General features: G+C 41.4%; 1 protein-coding gene across 5 annotated transcripts in view; it reads left to right on the top strand.

Moving 5' to 3' along the window:
• Opcml (opioid binding protein/cell adhesion molecule like) overlaps positions 1-19,112 on the top strand; it is a 1,159,039-nt gene that overhangs the window by 625,715 nt on the left and 514,212 nt on the right. For 2 of the 5 annotated variants that reach the window (XM_029482074.2, XM_029482075.2), the window contains exon 2: positions 1,522-1,606. In XM_029482074.2, the coding sequence (XP_029337934.1) occupies positions 1,522-1,606 (85 nt within the window). Of the gene's footprint in view, positions 1-342; positions 1,607-19,112 lie in introns of those variants that run through there. The other 3 variants (XM_029482076.2, XM_021172107.3, XM_021172108.3) reach the window with 3 other exon arrangements.

Here is a 19,112-nt window from a genome sequence, read left to right on the forward strand (position 1 = left end):
GAGGCAGACATGGAGTGGCGGGGCATTAAGTATTTCCAGGTAGGCCATCAAAACAGGAAGCTTAGTACAGCTTTTTGCATAGGCCCAGGAAAGCTGTGCCTTAGGACTAAAGCCTGCATGGACAGATGCAGAGGACTGGCCATCCATAGGGGCTCCGCTACCTGGAGTGGCAAAGGCAGTTCAGTTCTCCAGGGCGGGGTCTGACAACTTCTGCATGGCATTGCGGAAGGAAGGTGCCAGTGTCAGTTTTCAATTTGCTGCTTTCCCCAGAACTCCTTCTCCAGCCCTCCCCTCTACCTCCCCACCCATACCAGGGGAGGCAGTGAAAGGGACTCAGCACCTCCTCAGCTCGCTCTGGTACAAGGAGAGCGCGGAGCCCCTAGAAGCACCACTGTCCCTCGGGGATCTGGGCCTTAGTGGATGCTTCTGTCTCGGCGCTGCGGGGGTTAAGGTGGGCGCCCGCGCCCAGCACCCGCCGGGATGAGAGCGCCTTCCGCACCACCCGCCAGCCGGCTTGCTCCGAGTCGACACCGAGAGAAAGTGGCGGTCAGGGATGCTGCTGCCATGACAACCCCGGAGGTCCGGGCCAGCGTGCTTCAGGGCTGCTCCCCGGAGGAAGGCGGCGCGGAGGCCGGGGGCGGCCGCTGAGCGTGGCGTCCGCGCGTCCCCGCGTCCCGTGCAGCGTCCCTGGAGGAGGCGGGGGCCCGCAGTCCGCTCAGCTCCCCGCGCCCAAAGCCTGTGCCGCGGCGCTCCGCGGGCTGGCTGGCGAGGGCCGGGCTAGCAGGACTCGCCCACTGGGCTACTGGGAGGACAGCTTTGGAGCAAGCGGAGGAACCAGGCTACACCTGCTGCGGGTCACTGCGTGGAACTTTTTATCGCCTTGGGGTCCAGATGCGAGACTCGGGGCTGTTTTCTAACTCCATCCAAACATGTGTGTGATCTAATAAAACATTTTCTCCTCTCCTTGAAATCAGGAGCTTTTTTAAAAAATTTTTTATGACATCTCCTTTCTGTCAGAGACACTTGCCTTCTTTGGGTTATAAACTTTTGATGCCAGACCTCTGCAGAACGCGCCCAACTGAATCTTAAAGTAGCTTCACCGAGAAAGGCAGAGAACGCACAATCTGTGACCTTCGTCCCTGCTCCTTCTTTCGTGCTCTCCCTCCCCCGGGCTCCCTCCGCCCCAGGGAGCGTTGAGAAAGCTCTTTTTTGGATGCAGGAGGGGGCATCTGGTTCTGCTAGGCTGGAAAGCTGAGGCTGGAGCCGAGGAAGAATTATTAGGCTCCGGAGAGCCTGGACTCAGCCTTGCCTTCTCCCGCTCTCAGCTCCTGGTTCGCTTTCTGTGTGCTTTCGCCCCTCAACACTTCCGGCTGTTCTGAGAGGGCTAGGGACAAGGACCTTGTCGCTGCAGGAGTTCTGGGAAGTTGTGGCTGTCGAGAATGGGGGTCTGTGGGTACCTGTTCCTGCCCTGGAAGTGCCTCGTGGTCGTGTCTCTCAGGCTGCTGTTCCTTGTACCCACAGGAGTGCCGGTGCGCAGCGGAGATGCCACCTTTCCCAAAGCTATGGACAACGTGACGGTCCGGCAGGGGGAGAGCGCCACCCTCAGGTAGGGAGCCTTCCTTCATCTGGGGACAGAACCCATTGCACATGGCTTCAAGGGGAGGGGGTGAGGGAGAGAGAAAAGGAAGCTAGAATGAGGGGCATTTAAGCATGCTAAGGGCCTTTTTCGGGCCCAAGAAGTGGCCAGTTGCGTCGTGTGCTTGCTGATACCAGCGTTCTTGGACGTCTTTGTCATTTGGTGCTCTTTTGGTCTGCAGTCTTACAGGCAATGTTAAAGTCTACACTTGGGATGACATGTATTCATGGAGCAATGGGATGGCAAGTTTCACACCCGGACGAGACACTGCGTAGTTAACTAAATACCCTTGGATTTTTCTTCCAGGCCAGAAGGATGTGATGACACAGGATCGCCCTCAGCTAACCATCTATGATGGCAGTGTGTGTTGGGGCCACTTTCATAATTGAAGGCTTTAGGTTTCCTGTGCCAGGGCATGACTTTTTATGAGTCTTAGGAAGACACAGCCCCTCAGACTAAACCTGTGCTGTGCACTTGGGCCCTGATGCAAATTATGAGGCCTTTGTGTTTTTATGGGCTGGGACCAAGAAGAGGAAGCATGTAGCTTTTATGCACCGACATCATTCCTGTGTGAGAAGCACAATAGGGAAGCTTTTTGTTTTAGCTTAATGAGTTACAGAGAATCACTTCCATGCTCCAGGCAGAGGGGTGGAGATGCTTGGAATATGAACCTTTGGGGACTGGGCCTGCTGCAGCAGAGACTTTAATAAAAATGCAGCCACCACTTTCCACCAGCTCAGCAGATATCATCTTTTATCCCTTTAATGAGGCAGTTCTGGTCCTAGGAGACAGATTCAGGGACATCCCAGCTTAAGTATGTCTCAGTGTACACAGGGTGAATACGTTTGCCCTGCCTATGACTTTGATGGTTATAGTGAAAATAAAATATTCTGACCCAGATTCTGCAGCCAGAATGCCTGGCTTCTACAAGGAGATATTGAGGGTGGGATTTCCTTCTTCCTGTTCTCTGTGCTTTTCCTTGTGGAGTCCTTCCAACACACACAGACATCTCCCAGAGGAAGAAATCTTTTCGCATGCACCCTAGGGTTAAATTTGGATCCCTTCTGCCTTGGGAGGTTAGTAGGTAAATCACCTTTTCAGCTAGTGAAAGATCCCAAAGTCCTGTCTTCTGGACCTGCACACTCCTAAAGACAGCATGAGTTACAAGTGCTTCTCCTCCTTTGAGCACCCCTTAGCTTGTAGCGGACAAGAGGGCCTTATCCTTATTTTGTTGCTTCAAGGAAAGGTCCAGGTCTGCTCTGTGAGGTATAATTTGTGGCACTTCACTTTTGCAGGGGACTGGTGGTTCAAAGGTGCCAAAAGCATCTAACCTCAGTGTATGTCAACCCAGGAAATGTGGGTACTCAGTAGTGGCAAAAGAGTTTCAACACTGCCAAATACCTCTTTTCCTTTCAATCTTTTGTTAGAGGCAATGGCTTATTTCATAAACAAGGAGGATATCACTAATAAATTTACAAATTCTGCTGTCCTCCTCCTGTCCCTGAAATTAAATCAGAAACTTAGAAACTTGAGCTCCTGCCTTCTGGGATGCAGTAAGATAGTTCTACCAGCAGAGGGCGAGCTTCAAGTTTCAAGCTTTTTTTTTTTTTTTTTTTTTTTTATTAGCTACTGGCCTGTTTTCATGATCTTCAATTCTAATGTTTAACAGCTGGGCTTGGTAATGGGAAAGGGGAATAAAAAAAGGAAAAGCTGAATAGCTGCTTTTCATGCTTTGTGGAAACAACAATGTGTATGTTCAACTATGACTGCTGCCGCTTACCTGACTGTTGTGGTAGCTGACTTTTAAAAGTCAGCACAAGCCATGTTGATTTTGTCTCTCTTCTCTCTTCTGCCCCTTTCCCCTGATGTAGACAACCCTAGCCCTGTGCCCACCTATTACTCTCCGGATCTCCTCTACAGATTTTACCTCCTGTAATCTTCTCTTCTGTTGCTCTAATCTTACAAGGTGCCTCCACCCAACACTCTTTTCTTGTTACTTATGGTCTCCTTAATTTCTTCCCACCATCATTAATTCTTACCATTCTCTATGCTAAAACAGGTTGCAACTACCTCAACATTTCTTGGAAGAATATAAACAGCCCATGCAGATTTCTGCAGCTCGGCTTTCAACCTTTCTCTTTTTCCTTGTCTTCTAATCTGTTTTATGAGCAGTGTTCCTTTCTTATCAGTAAAACGAGGTACTCAGTTGTTTCACGGAGAGGCCATGTTCTCAGTAAGTGGAAACCCACAGCCTTGGCCTCAGGGAAATCTATCATATGGTTTTTGGTAGTATTTTTGTTTTTTAAAACTTACAATTCATTTTGCCTCTTCATTTTTTGCCATACTGGGGATCAAACTCAAGGCCTTATGCATGCTAGATAAGAATTGCTCTATAGCCTTATAGATTTCCCTATAGCCTTATAGCTCTATGTAAAGTGACTTTTATGTCTCCTTGAAAGAGTTCATTAGGGGTTTATTTCTTGGGAAGTTAGTGTTCCGAATGTATCAACGAGTTAAATGATACTCACACCTATCAGAATTAGTAAACCCTCTTGAAGGTGTCTGTTCCAGGTCACATGACCTCTAGTTCCTAAATCCTGAACAAAGTCAGACAAGAAGCAGAGACCAGTAGGTAAAGCCAAGATATCCTAAGCTTGTGTACACATTCAGATTTTCCTGTGAAAATTTCCCCAGCTCAGAGAGGACATTTGCTTCTTGTGGGAGAACAGTTTTGTTTCGACAGGCCCTTGATTGTGCTGAGAGACCTTAGGAAGTGACATGCTACAGCGTGCTACAGAAGGCTGAAGTTTTCAGTATAGATAAAAACTCATTTTATATACACGAGGCCATATTATCATCCCATATTATCATAGGGCTGCTTGGAAAGTAAAAATAATTATTTTAATACTGAGTTATTTTGCCTTTTCGAAGAGAGATGATATGGAAAATGGAGGTGCTATTCTTTATAGTTGAATTATACCTTCTATGAATCTGATTTGAATTCATTATTACAAATGGGCCCTCTTGGCCGGAATCATTTCATTACAATTATGAGCTGTTGGCTTAAAAATGTTCTGTGCCTTTCTGTTAGATTAGATATGACAAGTATCTAGGAGTCCTCTGTCTGAATCAATGACCATATTCGGATGTGAGCCAAGGGTTTGGATATGGTCAGCTGGCATCTATGAAGCCATTTCAACTGCAACCGCCAGCCATACTTTCTTCACTGACCACAGGCACCTAGAGACTCACTTTTGCTTCTCTGTGTGCTTTGTTTCCCTGTTCACATGGATATTTCGAGGGCTATACTTTGGGTAATTTGTTTCAGGCAGTCAGTAAATCCAACACAGTGGTTTGTTTTGTTATTGTTATTGTTTGTTTGCTTGCCTTTTCGTAGTAATCTGTTGCTGATCCATGCTTGCTGATGTCAGATTATACTTAATAAGTCTTTTCTTGTGGGACACCTGACTCGCCAGCAAGAAAGACACCACAATAGGATCATTCTGCACACGTTTATTGGGCTGCGCATTGACTGTGTAGGCGAAAGACCCCGAGCCCTGGGCCTCTCACTCTTATATACTATCAGTTCCCATTCACGCACAGCAGACCACATCACCTCACCAGGTACGCAGCTTCAGCTAATCAGGGCAGCAGGGGCATATCTCCACCAAAATGGATTTGCCAGTAACCTGGTACACCTGCGCAGCTCTCACAATGTTTGTGGTTAATATGAGGAATTCAGGTGCAAGTCATACGACTTAGCTGCAGTCCCTGGCGCCTTTGGGACTGCCGCCATACCCGCTCCCCACATTTTCTAAACTACCCTGCATTTTTATTTGGAGGTCTGAGATAATCCATTCAGAAAAGGCATGTGAAGTCTAACTTCTGTCAGTGAATAATCTGAGTAGTGGGATTTCATCAAAGCACTGGGGACAGTGGAACTCCCAAGGTCAATATGTTGACATTGACCTGGTTGTTTTCTGTACTCTACACCCACTGTCAGCAGCTTGCCCTATCAAGTGAATTAGCAATTGTGAATTAAGACAGCTATCAGGTCTTTCAAAGAATGCATCAAACCTGTGTATGTTAATGTTAAAGTTGTCAAAATCAGGGGCTACATCAGTGTGAGGCAGTACTTTTGGTCTGGGAAAATGAGGGCAAGAAAAGACCTTGGAGAAAGTATGGTCCCAGAAGAAACCCCCTTCGTGGTGATGATAACCTGGGCTTCTTCTAGTGAAGGTACTTGAGAAACTATTTAAAATAAGCACTTAGAGCTAAGGGTGGGCAGAGTTCGTGCCAAACATAAGGGAGGCCCTGAGTTTCACCTCCAGGATGAATTAGATAATAAATTTTAATTTTAATTTCATAGACTAAAGGAATAGACATCTCTGGGGTTGGCCATGAATGTGGACATTTGAAACTCTGTTCTAGTATTTTTCAAGTAAGCCAGAACTGAGAACCATTACTCTATAAGGATTTCTGCCCTATAATATTTTATCAAAGCTATTTTCCAGTGTCTTTCCCTTGCATTGAAATATCTCCCCCATGACATGTATGTACCTCAATGCCCCCAGAAAGAGCAGGAATTAGGGCTCAGGGCCCATGTACCTCAAGCTAACTCTTACATTGTCTCCCATTGACTCTCTGGTCATGAACAATTCAGTGTAACGCATACATATGTGAAAAATTTCTGCCCTGTCTATGTCTGGTGAGAAAAGAGCATACAGTGTTATTCTTTTAACACTACAGCCATATGTATCCTTTGTGGAATATTCTTCCATGCTTAAATCATCTCCAGCTTACTTACCTAATAAAACATAAATGCTGTGTAAATTGTTGTTACCTTGTGTTGCATAGCAAATAATGACAAGAACTTGTTTAGTATAGACACAGTTGATTTATTTTTAGTGTAATTTTATCTATGGCTCCTGGATCTATGGATGTAGAACCTACAGTTATAGAAAACTGATTACATGGGCTAGTTGCTACTGAGACTAAGTGGAACTCCTTGGTAACAATTGATGATATTCTCAGCTTATTCCTCTTTTATCTTGTCTACCACCTCCTCCTCCACCCACACATATACACACAACTTTCAAACTCATTAGTCTCTTTTCACTTCTGCTCAGCTTCCTGCCTTCTGCATGTGGTCAAGAATTGCCCCCCACTGAATACCAGTAACACTGGCTACAGACATTTGCTCTAACAGACAGGCTGTATAGATGTGTGATATCTTCCGGTTTGGCTTTTTACAGACTATAGTATGGTGGAGCTCCTGTTGTATTTGCTATGTATAGATATCATGCTGGGTACCAAGGATTAAAGGAACAAGTATAGTTCATTGCTATAATCCAGCTCAGTGGGCCCTCCCTCTTTAAAGCACTCTTACCTCTACAGTAATGAAGTACTCACATCTGAACAATGTGGCTGTCTGACACTCAAGGGCAGCACTCAGAGATCTTGGGGACCTGAGGGATTTTTGGATTCCACTTAAATCACTTGCCAGAGGAGACAGTTGTATCCACCAGTGTTGCAATAAGATCTGAAACCCTGCAGATGTCTTTACTCTCCCTGAGGGCAAGACAACAAGCAGGCAGCTGAGTTTAGAAAACTCTTCTAGCTGATGGAGAATATATCTGGAAAGAAGGCGGTCAGGTCTCCACAGAGATTCACAAGGAGATAATCAGAACATGGATTTCAGTGCTCCTGCAGAAGAACCAGGTCCACTTAGGATAGGGTCATAGTTATAAGGTTGTCCAGTGCTAGAAGAGCAGGATAGGACTCCATAAGATCTAACATCCCTAAACAGTGAAGGGACCTCCCTCCCACATACAACATACAGCAAAGTCAGGGATGGAGAAAGGTGTTGAAAAGCACTAAACATGTAAACTCTTGGCTTTTGAAAATTCTGGAAAACTCAGCAGCTATCAACCAAGCCCATCAGCTACTTCTTTGGCCTCTTTTAGTAAATTTGGCTATGGAGTCCAGTTTAGTTCTGTCTATATTCCTTTTTTTTTTTTTTTGTTTCAAGTAAATGACTTGGCACTTAGTCTTCTTATGTGTTCACTGCGTGAGTAGCAGCACCGGAGATGTGGTATGCTCTGGGTATGAAGGGAGCTGGTAGTGAGGTACAGCTGAAGGGAACATTCAAGTCAGTTTTATGTGACCTTTACAGTAACAACTTTTTAAATTACTTATTATTAATAGGAAGCTGACTTCCTATTAGTCATGATATGAGAGAAGGGAATTACTCTGATATCCATAGACCATAGAAAACTGTATTACCTATTAAGTTAGAAAGAAAGTGTTATCTTGCTCTCTCTCTCTCTCTGTATATATATATATATATATATATATATATATACACACACACACAAGATTTATATACTTTATATTTCTATCTACATCTATATATCAAGAGTATCGCCATATATATATGTATATATATAACATTTTATGTTTCATATATATACATATGATATATCTAGATCATATATATATATATGTATATATAATATATATGTGTATATCACCAGGATACTTCATATTTATTGTTCATTACCATGCAGGAAGATGCCTTTGCAGGTGTTGTATGTAGTGAAATTAATGTTTGAGCAGAGTCTGTTAAAGCAGATCCTGTGTTCTTTATATTGGCCCATATGTAGTCCTACCTATATAATCTTCTAGTTATACCTGCTTATATTCTATTACACATTATATCCTATTGTACCCTATTTTTGATAATAATCCTTTTAGTAATCCTTTTATTAATGTACTTTTTGGCATTTTTTTCTTTGCACACTTTCCCCTGCTCTCTCCTCTCATCTCTCTCCATTTCTCTTTGCCTCCTTCATATCACCCATGCTCTATTATCCCCTCTTCCTTCATCTCCAGGGTGCTCAGTACTTGTCCTGCCAGGAGCTGTGCCTCATTTTCTTGGTGGAGAAAGTTAACCAAAGGAAAAGTTTGAACCTCTATTACTTCCCCTGCAGACCCTTTAATAAACCTGCAAGGCCTTAGGAAAAAAAAAGATGCTTTGAAGCAAATCACCTCCCCTCAGTTATTTGTGATTTACTGTGTCAGTTGTCACATCAATTACTCGTGATTTCACACTGTTCAGGATATTACAGTTCCAATTAATGACCTGGAAAATTTAGATTTAGGAAAGTTAGGCCACTTGCCTTTGGTCAAATGTTTTTAATTTTCTAAAAATTGTATTTATTTATTATTATTTATTTATTTTATTTTATTTCTCTGCCTGTCTATTTTGTTACATATGTAGGATATGTATTTTTGTGGGTATACATGTTCCATGGCACATATGTTGAAGTCAGAGGATAACTTACAGGAGTTCCCATATAAGTCCCTGAGATTGAACTCAGGTTTCAAAGTTTGCCAGCAAGAGCCCTTACACACTGAGCTATCTCAGGACCTGGTCTTACAGTTCTTTATGGAACAGAGCCCAGTTGACTACTGTAAGGTTTTTTTTTTTTTGTTTCTCAAGATACGGCCTATCTTTCCCACCTACATATAGAGACCTGAGTAGGATTACTTGATTGGAAAACAGAAAAGTGAAATCACTTCCTTGGTCTTTTTGATGACTAGGCTGAAGGCCAAGAGATCTGCATCTAGCTGTCTTCTGTCTTATCTACAGGATATCCTGTAATTCCTGATATTTAAATCTCTCATCTACCTCCACATAGGTATCAGTATCTCTTCTGTACTTGGACACTGTGCAAAGTTCAAACATTGAACAGAATGGTAACTGTTAGCAGGTCCACCATACTGATGAGAACTCTTGGCTTAGAACCACTCTGCATTCGCTATCCTGTAGTGTGGCAGAGTATTAAGTACCTCAAAAGACTTGAAGACTAAAAGACTAAGCAGGTCATTTCTTCGTAAGAACTCACTGGTGAGACCTGGAAGGAATTGACTGATCCCAAAATACAGACTCAAGCGAGGTAATTTCTTTAAACCCTAGAGTACATGCCATTCCATATTCTCTTTTTCAATTTTTATGTTCACGTTTTAGTTTAAACCATTAAGGCTGTGAAGACAGCCACAGGGCCTCTGTTCACCTTGCTACTGATTCATACCCTAGAGAAAATTTGTGACCCATTTTACCCTCCTCTTCCCTGGAAATGATACATTTTCCTTAAATTAAAGAGACGCAGAAGGACTTGACCTGACTTCTCATAAAAGTACTGATCGATAAAGTTTTAAAAAATTGGTTTTGCATATTAAACATTTTCAGTGGGTCTGAAGATTTATGGTATCTCGATTAACCAAACTTCCAATCCATTACAAGGAACAAAGACTGTTATAAGTGGTTGTTAAGTTTTCCAGCTAGATTCCAGAAGATATTTTAACTCATAATTACCCAAAACACTGTATGCTGGGGGTGAAGAATAGTAGAAAATAATGTGTTTTTTTGTAGAAGTAATTATACCAAAGATGAAAAAAACGAATATGTTAATTTTTTGTGAGTGCCAATGTGGAAGAAAAGTGGGTGCAATTAACAGAGGATAACATGGAAAGATATTCTCAAAGATATTGCTGAATACTTTCAAAACATTGGGGAATTTGAATTGTGTGGTTTTACTGATCCAAATTTAATGTTAAGATTCAGAGCTGAAATAGTACTTGGTCTGTTGTTCCATGTGTACATTTGTCATGAAGCATCTGCCTTGTGACTAAGGGTATTTTAGAAGGGGGAACAGATTACCCATGGAAGAAGTTACAGAGACAAAGTTCAGGAGCAGAGACTGAAGGATTGACCATCGAGAGACTGCCCCATCTGGGGATCCATCCCATAAACAACCACCAAACCCAGACACTATTGCAGATGCCAATAAGATTTTTGCTGACAGGAGCCTGATATAGCTATCTCCTGAGAGGTTCTGCCAGTGCCTGACAAGTACAGAAGTGGATGCTCACAATCATCCACTGGACGGAACACAGGGTCCCCAATGAAGGAGCTAGAGAAAGTACCCAAGGATCTGAATGGGTTTGCAGCCTTATAGAAGGAACAGCAATATGAACTAACTAGTACCCTCAAAGCTCCCTGGGACTAAACCACCAATCAAAGAAAACACATGGTGGGACTCATGGCTCTAGCTGCATATGTAGCAGAGGATGGCCTAGTTGGTCATCAATGGGAGGAGAGGGCCTTGGTCCTGTGAAGGTTCTATGTCCCATTGTAGAGAATGCCAGGGCCAGAAAGCAGGAGTGGGTGGGTTGGGGAGCAGGGGAAGGGGGGAAGGGATAAGGGATTTTCAGAGGGGAAACTAGGAAAGAGGATAACATTTGAAATGTAAACAAAGAAAATATCTAATGAAAAAAAGAAGGGAAGGAAGACAGAAAATGTAATTGAGAAACTGGACTCTGAGGTCAGTGATGAACAGCTGAGGTAGAGGCTCAGTCTAGTGCCAAGCTCTCACTTGGGGCAGCTCATGACCACGAGTAACTCCTGCTTCAGGGTATTTGGTACCTTCTTTTGGACACTACAGGTGCACAAAACAAGTTTTCATACACACAAACTCTCCCATGACACCAATGGAATTAAAAGCAAAATAAAATGTTCTTTTAAAAAAGGGAATGGAGAAACACGCAGGAGAAGAGAGCAAACGATGTTTTCTTAGTTGGACTCAGCTGTGAAGGAAGAGAAAGGAAGGAGCTAAGAAAGCAGGTGTATGGAGGAGTGAAGAGATGATGGGTTTATGGAACAGCTGAAGACAGGAAAGAAAGTTCCCGGATAATAATCAGTGGCTGCCTGACCGTTGAGTTCATGGGGATACACAGATGCCAGCATCCAGCTTGTGCAGCCACCGGCGGAGGCAAGGACAATTCACAGGATTTCTTGGTCCCCCACCCCCACCCCCAAGGCTCCAGCCCTGGGCAAAAATCACTTTCTCCCTGCTACCCCAATGCTACTGTGAACCCCTCTTTTTGCCATGAACCCTAGGCAATGTCTAATTAAACTAGATTGGATCCTGCTCAGGCTCTGTGTGGTCTCACACCTGGCTTTGTCCTGCCAGAATCTCTTCTCTAAGGGACTGTTTCTTTTGACCCTAGTCTTCCCATCACAGAGTTCATATACTTTACAAAGCTCTCCTTTGGAACTTCCACTCAAGAGTTCATTGTGCACACTAGTTTGTGTGTGTGTGTGTGGGGGGGGAGAAGACCTACTAGCTCTCATTTGCTCTGTCCCCTCCACCCCCATCAACCCAACATGGGTTCCATGTCACTTACTTTTCTACACCGATCACCCAGGGATGCCATCCTGATGTCAACCTTCTTGCTCACTCTGTGGCTATTTGGAACTTCCTGGGTGGGCAAAATGGAGTTATTATCTGCATACACAGGAAATTGAGCTCTTCCACTGAGATACTGGCTATAGGGTGCCCTCTGTAAGTGCAAGGGATTATTGTTCTCAAAGCTGCTTGTTATGTTGTCTCTAAAGATACTTTTCTTGGGCTAGGGATGTGGGTCAGTTAGGAGGATGCTCATTTGGCATGCTCAAAGCTTTGCCTTGGTCCCTAGAACTGTACACACCAGGCATAGTGTCCTGTAATGCCAGGACTGTGGAGAGAGAGGCAAGTCCATCTGGAGTTCAAGGTCCTCAGCTTACTCAGGGAGTTCGAGGCCCATCTGGAATACCTGGGACCCTTTCTCAAAATAAAAATCTAAAAACAGAATAATCAGGTATTCCTCTCCTGAGATGCCTCCCTTATACCCTCTGTTAAATACCATCTATTTCTCTTTGAATGCTTACTTCCCAATAAATTCCTAATGCACAGTAGGTGCCTGAAATTGTTTTAACATTGAATACTTTTTTTTTTGTCCCTTGCCCTTCACACAGGCACCCAAGCACACGCACAGCACGCAGACATTCTGACATTCCAAGAACCGTCTCTTTCTAATGGAGATATTCTCACCTATTTTGAATTGGGAAGTCATTGAAGTTACAACCACAGTTTCTGGCATTTGAATTCTAGTTGAGATAATGATCTCTCCCTACATAGCTGGTATTTAACTTGTCCTGTCTCCTGCTTGTTACAATTGCAGTATCTGTGAATTTCACATTTTTTAAAGCCACTGGCAGGAGATTTTGAGCAGCTGCAAGGGAGGTGTGCCTGCTGCCTCCCTGTTCCCAAAGTTTTCTTCATAAAGTCTAGCATGTTCTGGAGGTCTGTCTGTAGACTTTGGGGGATGGAAAGGCCAAAGGGACTGGTCTCTGAGGGCATCTGGGATGAAGGATTTTGTACACATTCCCTTGGTCATCTGAACGCAGCTGCCTCTGTAACAAGTCCCATGGTGACATGCCTGGCTGTTTTAGCAGCCTGTGTGCTCTGCACCTGCACAGTGGAAACAGTGTATAGAATGCTCTTGATTATATGCTCTGTCTTACAATTGGCAAGTCAATGGGTGCTTAGTGAAATGTAAGATAAAGTATAACCTCTATCAAGAGGTTAAGAACATCAGCTCGGCAGTCGAAAGACTCATTCAAATCCCAACCCCACTAGTTCAGTAATGGCTGTATGTGGTTGGACAAGTGACTCAATTTCTCTAAACCTCAATTTCCTGATTAGAAAAAGAGGAAAAAAAAAACCCAGGGACTATATATCCACTTCACTGGGTTATTGAGAGGGAGGAGATGGCCTTGAATTTGTAAAGAGCTTATGTTTGGAATTGTAGCAAGCTCACAATGAACAACAGCTTTAAAAATTTAAACAACATCATTCTTTATCTAGGAAGACTGGTTCCAAGACCGATACAAAATGGAAAACCTGTGGATTCCATAAAATGGTGCAGTATTTGCATATCACATATGCATATCCCCTGTATACTTTAAAAGATCTCTAAATTCCTCGTAATTTCTCACAAGTGCAAATAGTTGCTATGCTGTATTACTTAGGGAATGCTGCCAAGAAAAAGGGTAGAGACAATATCATTGCATCTACAATCACTCTTCAAACACGTGTGATCTGTAATTATATGAATTTAGGATATAGAACTGAAGATATGGAAAGCTGGCCTCACAGCATTCAACTTCAACAATAACATTTATTTGGTGTCCATTGCATGCCATGCACCACTGTAGATAGACATTTAAGAGCTGAATTAATTGTATGCCATCTTCTATAAATATTCATAAATAGTGAAGAAATTGATAGAATACAGAGCTCATAGATCAGGAGACAGAAAAGAAATGGAAGAGTGGATGAAGAGAAGAAATATTTGATTTAAGTGAAATATTCCCATATTAAGTGTTCACATCAACAAGTTGAAGCACACATATTCAACCATGGTGTTGCCAAACTTGAGACACAACCTATGCTCTAAGTTAGGTCTGGCCACCCATCCCCAATAAGTTAACATAAACGGCCTGCCAGAGTAATAAGATAAAGCAGAACAATGTGATTTATTCAATGTGGCCTTGTTTGGAAGAACAAAGTTGCAGAAAATCACTCAAGGCTACAATTGGTGTCCTGAAGTGAGATAGAAGTTTAAATATAGGGCCAAGGAATTTTATCTCTAACAGTCCTGGCAAGGTGTGGTTCTTTATGGTTCTTCTAGGTTTACATGTTTACTTCAGTGACATTAAGTCCATTCACCTGGCTGTGTGCCATCACTGCCATCCATCTTCAGAGCTTCCATTCTCTAGTCTGTGAGTTAGAGCCCACCATGTTTTTCCTCAAGTTCCTAGAAACTACTATCTCATGTCTTGTCTATATGATTATATCCTTTGTACATGGGACAATGGTATCTTATAATAAGTATTACATATCATTTTGTTACTGGCTTACTGGTTTAGTGCCATGTCTTCAAGGTCCATTCCTGTTACATGTATTGAATCAGATTTCCTTTATGATAGTCATTCATTGTATTTCCTATTACACATTTGATTATCTACTCATCCTTTGGTGGGCATTTGGGTTGTATTCATAGGAATAACTGTGCCGTGAACACAGGTGTACAAATACTTTTGGGTCCATATACATGAACATAGGTGTGCAAATACTTTTGGGTCCTTATATATTTTTTATATACCCCCCAAATACTGCTTTTCTGCTTAAGTATTTGAAAAAACTACCATACAATTTCCACAATGGTTGTGGTATTTTATTTGCCCACTATCAGGGTGAAAGAATTTTACTTTTTCAACACTTCCCCTTACACCTGCTCTTTTCTGTTTTTACTTAAGAGTTTTGTAATACTAAATTAAATGAGCATCCATTGGTATCTTCTTGTGGTTTTGATTTACATTTCACCAATCATGAGTGGTGGTGGTGTATTTTCTGACTGTTTGGAGAAATATCTACTCGGGCAATGCTCATCTTGTTAACAGTTCTCTTTGGTTTTTGTGGTTGGGTTGTAGTTTTCCTGCATTCTACAAAGTAAAGCCTCTATCTGATGTATAATATGCAGATATATCCTCCTAGTCCATGTGTCGCCTCTCACTTGTTCATACTTTCATAGTGTTCTTTGTTACATCAAAGTTACAAGTTTGGGGCAGGAATGTACTCTAAAGAGCAGAGTTCTTACCTAGCATATTAACATGCCCATTGACCTGGGTTGATTCCCAACATCAAATACGCTTTTCATTTTTTTCTGCTGTCTAGTTTATGTTTCGTTTTTCGTGTCTTTTGAACGTTGTATTGTGCGTAGGAAATCACTACCACATCCAGAGTACTTAGCTTCCCCCCTGCTCTCTTCTTGGTTTACACAGCTCTTATATTTGAGCTGATTTGTGCATGTGGCATAAGACAAGGGTTTCAACTGCCAAATTCTACATATGAATATACAGTTTTCCTAAAACAATTTGTTGAAAATATTTTTATTTAATAATTTTGCTATTTCACCACAAACATTCTAGCATTTCTTAGATTTATGCTGTGTTCAGGAGTCTATAAGCTTTTATGCCTGAGCCACATTATTTTGATGACCGTAACTTTGCATTTGTGTTTTAACCCAGGGAATGTGAGATTTCCAGTGTCGTTCTTTTTGAACTTTTTTTTTTCCTGGCTGTCTGTGATCTCTTGCAATTCCATGTGATGCTTACAATAGATTTTTCTATTTTTGCAAAAATACAATCCCTGGGCTTAAGCGTGAGATTGCAGCGAGTTGAGCTCACTTTCAGAAAGCGTTGACATCTTCACTCTATCAAGGTTGCCTTGTCACACAGATGAGATGCGCTTCCATGCCTTTGGTATTTTTTTAACCCATTTCACACCTTCCTGCACACTTTTACATGTATAAGCCTTGCACCTCCTTAGTCACCCCAGTCTGGGTCCTTTTAGCTTTTGTAGTAGAGATAGAATACAGAACCCAGGGTGGCACAATAACAGGCAATTACTTTGCCACAGAGCTACACACCCAGACTGTTTACTCCTTTTAAAAAAATTTAGAATCCTTTTCACAATTTTTTTCAGATTGCTCATTGTTTTTATACAGACGTACAAGTGATTTTTGTGTGGTAATTTTATATTCTGAAACTTTACTGTATTTTTTATTCTAGTTTTTGGTAAAATTCTTCAAAAGTTTTGACATGTAAGATTATGTCATTTGTACACTGATTTCTTTCTTCTGCTTTTCCAAGGGGGATGTTTTTGAACCATCTTTTTCCTGCTTTATTTCTCTTTCTAGATTTTTCTAAGGCATTTCAATAGACGTGGTAGACGCTGGCTGGCATCTTTGCCTACAACCCACATTATTAGAAGAAAAGCACTACCTTTCTCATCATTGAGTATGTTCTTAACCTTGGTATGCATACACACACATATGTGTGTGTTCTCATCATTGTAACCTTGGTATACATACACACACACACAAATACACACACATATATGTGTATGTGTGGTCTGTGTGTGTTCTCATCATTGAGTATGTTCTTACACACACACACACACACACACATACATATAAATTTATGCTTTATGTGTGTGTGTGTTCTGTGTTGAGTGTATGCTTAAAGCTTAGGCATTTATCTATTTTGTTTTTTATTTATTTTGCATTAGCTGATCTGTTAGTGTATGATTTCTTTCTTTTGTTTTATTTGCTCATTTTTCAATACATTATTGTAGTTTATTTTAAAAATCAATTGTTTTTATTAGATATTTTCTTTATTTATATTTCAAATGCTATCCCCTTTCCTAGTTTCCTCTCCGAAAATCTCCTCCTTCTCCCTGGTCCCCAATCCATCCACTCCCACTTCCTGGCCTGGCATTCCCCTATACTGGGGCATAGAATCTTCTCAAGACCAAGGGCCTCTCCTCCCATTGATGAAAGAACCCAGATGTCCCTCAACAGAGCAATGGATACAGAAAATGTGGTACATTTACACAATGGAATACTACTCAGCTATTAAAAACAATGAATTTATGAAATTCTTAGGATGGATCTGGAAGATGTCATCCTGAGTGAGATAACCCAATCACAAAAGAACACACATGATAAAAATCAATTCTTATATGTTAGCTATCCTTGTATTACAGGAGTTAATATTATTTGGGAGTGCTACATAATCGTTTTAGGGTACCTTTAACACCATTTGCAAACATTTTGCAGAGCATGCTTATGTCAAGATTCTTAAGAGGTTTTGTCTATCGTTTTAGTTTTTGTTGATCTTGTCATTGGGGCATGACTGGGTCACAGAATGAGGTTCTTGGTGCTGGCACTTCTTCATTACTTCTGGAAGAGTTTGAAGAAGGCTATTGCCAATTAATACTCAGAAGAGTTTATTAATGAACACACTGGGCCTGGGCTTTGTTGGGAGATTCGTGATTCAGTCTCTAACTAGGTACAGAACTGTTCCGATGTGCTCTTTCCTTACCATCTTGTCTGGAAAGGCAGAATTACTTCTAAGAATTCCCCAGTTAACCAAGGTTGTCTATTTCCAGACATCCATTTGTTCGCACTACTCTGAGTAATCCTTTTGGTTTCCATAAAGTTATTTGTGATGCTGCCATGTTCTCTTTTCCTTTTATGATGTTTCTTATTTGAATCTTCTTTTTCGCTCAGTCTAGCTAAATCTTTGCCAGATAGGTTAATTTTTCAAACAATAAACTGTGGTTTGGTCAAGGATATAATTGTGGTTCTCTCTCTCTCTCTCTCTCTCTCTCTCTCTCTCTCTCTCTCTCTCTCTCTCTCTCGCCTGTCCTGTTTACCTGTATTAGAATGTTGATGTTTCTGACCATCCAGTGTTTATGTTTAGTTTCTCTATCTATACCTTTACATGTTTAAAGTTAGCTTGATTAAAAAGAAAACCTTTTTTTTTTCTTCATCTGTGTTTAGAATGGTAACACTTGGGCTTCACATTGTTTTTGATGCAGTCCATATGCCTATGTGTGTTGAGCTTTTGTGTTGTTGTTTTTTTTTTTTCAGATACTTCTTCTTTAAGGATATCCATTTCTCCACTGTTTTGGACTTAAGAGCATTTGTTTAATTTCCACACACTTGGATTTCCAGCTTCCCACCTGCCATTATAGATGTCTAGCCCCACTCTATTGTGATCAGAAAATACTTTGTGTCATTTCACACTGTATAAATTAGTCAAGGTGAGAGTGGCTGGGTTGGTGGGGGAGCCCCCTCACAGAAGCAGAGCAAGGAAGGATGTGTTAGGGGGTTTCCTGAGGGGAAACTGGGGAAGGATAACATTTGAAATGTAAATAAATAAAATATCCAATAAAAAATAAATTGGTCAAGACTTATATTGAGGCTGTATACATGATGGATCATGGCAAATGTCCCATATGTCCTTTAGGAAAATGTATAACCAGCCTTTATGTGTGGCATGTTCTATGTGTCTGTTTTATATAGTTCATCTATAGTTTGTAGAGTATTCTATGTATGTTTGCTATCTTTTATCTAAAATAATATTTACATTTTTGCTTTCTCTTTTTTTGCCATTTTTTCATTGTTGAAAGTAGATTAGTAGTGTGTCCAATATTTTTGTTGGCATTATGTCTTGCTCTTATTGTATCAAAGCTGTTTTATTTGATTTGATATTGGGTTGTTTGTTACATGCATGCTCAGAATTGTTGTATCTTCTTGGGAAATTAATCCTGCTGTCATTATGTAAGACACTTTCCCTCTCTGAGGGTCTACATTGTATGACATAATCCTAGGTTTCTCTGATAAGTTGCAGGGACTGGTTCCACTCTTTCCCTTTCAAAGTGCCTGGGTTTAAACCTCAGCCATAATTCTTATATGTAATACATAATTAGGTCATGTTGTTCTGATCAGATCTATTCTCTGTGTCCTTTGACTGGGCAGTTTTTTTTTCTATTTACAAGTAAACAAGCTAATGATAAAGGGGCCTATTACATAGTGTTGTTATTTATAACTTCCCCACACTAATTTCCTCATTTACTGCTTTTCTTTGCAATTAGTTGTTTTTGCCTGAAGAACATATTTTGCTTTTCTCTCATATCTGCTTATGAATGATCCATAAGTATTTCTTTTGTGGTATGTC

Source organism: Mus caroli, unplaced genomic scaffold (genome assembly GCF_978045245.1).
Source record: "Mus caroli unplaced genomic scaffold, Mus_caroli_1 scaffold_11, whole genome shotgun sequence".
NCBI lineage: Eukaryota > Metazoa > Chordata > Mammalia > Rodentia > Muridae > Mus > Mus caroli.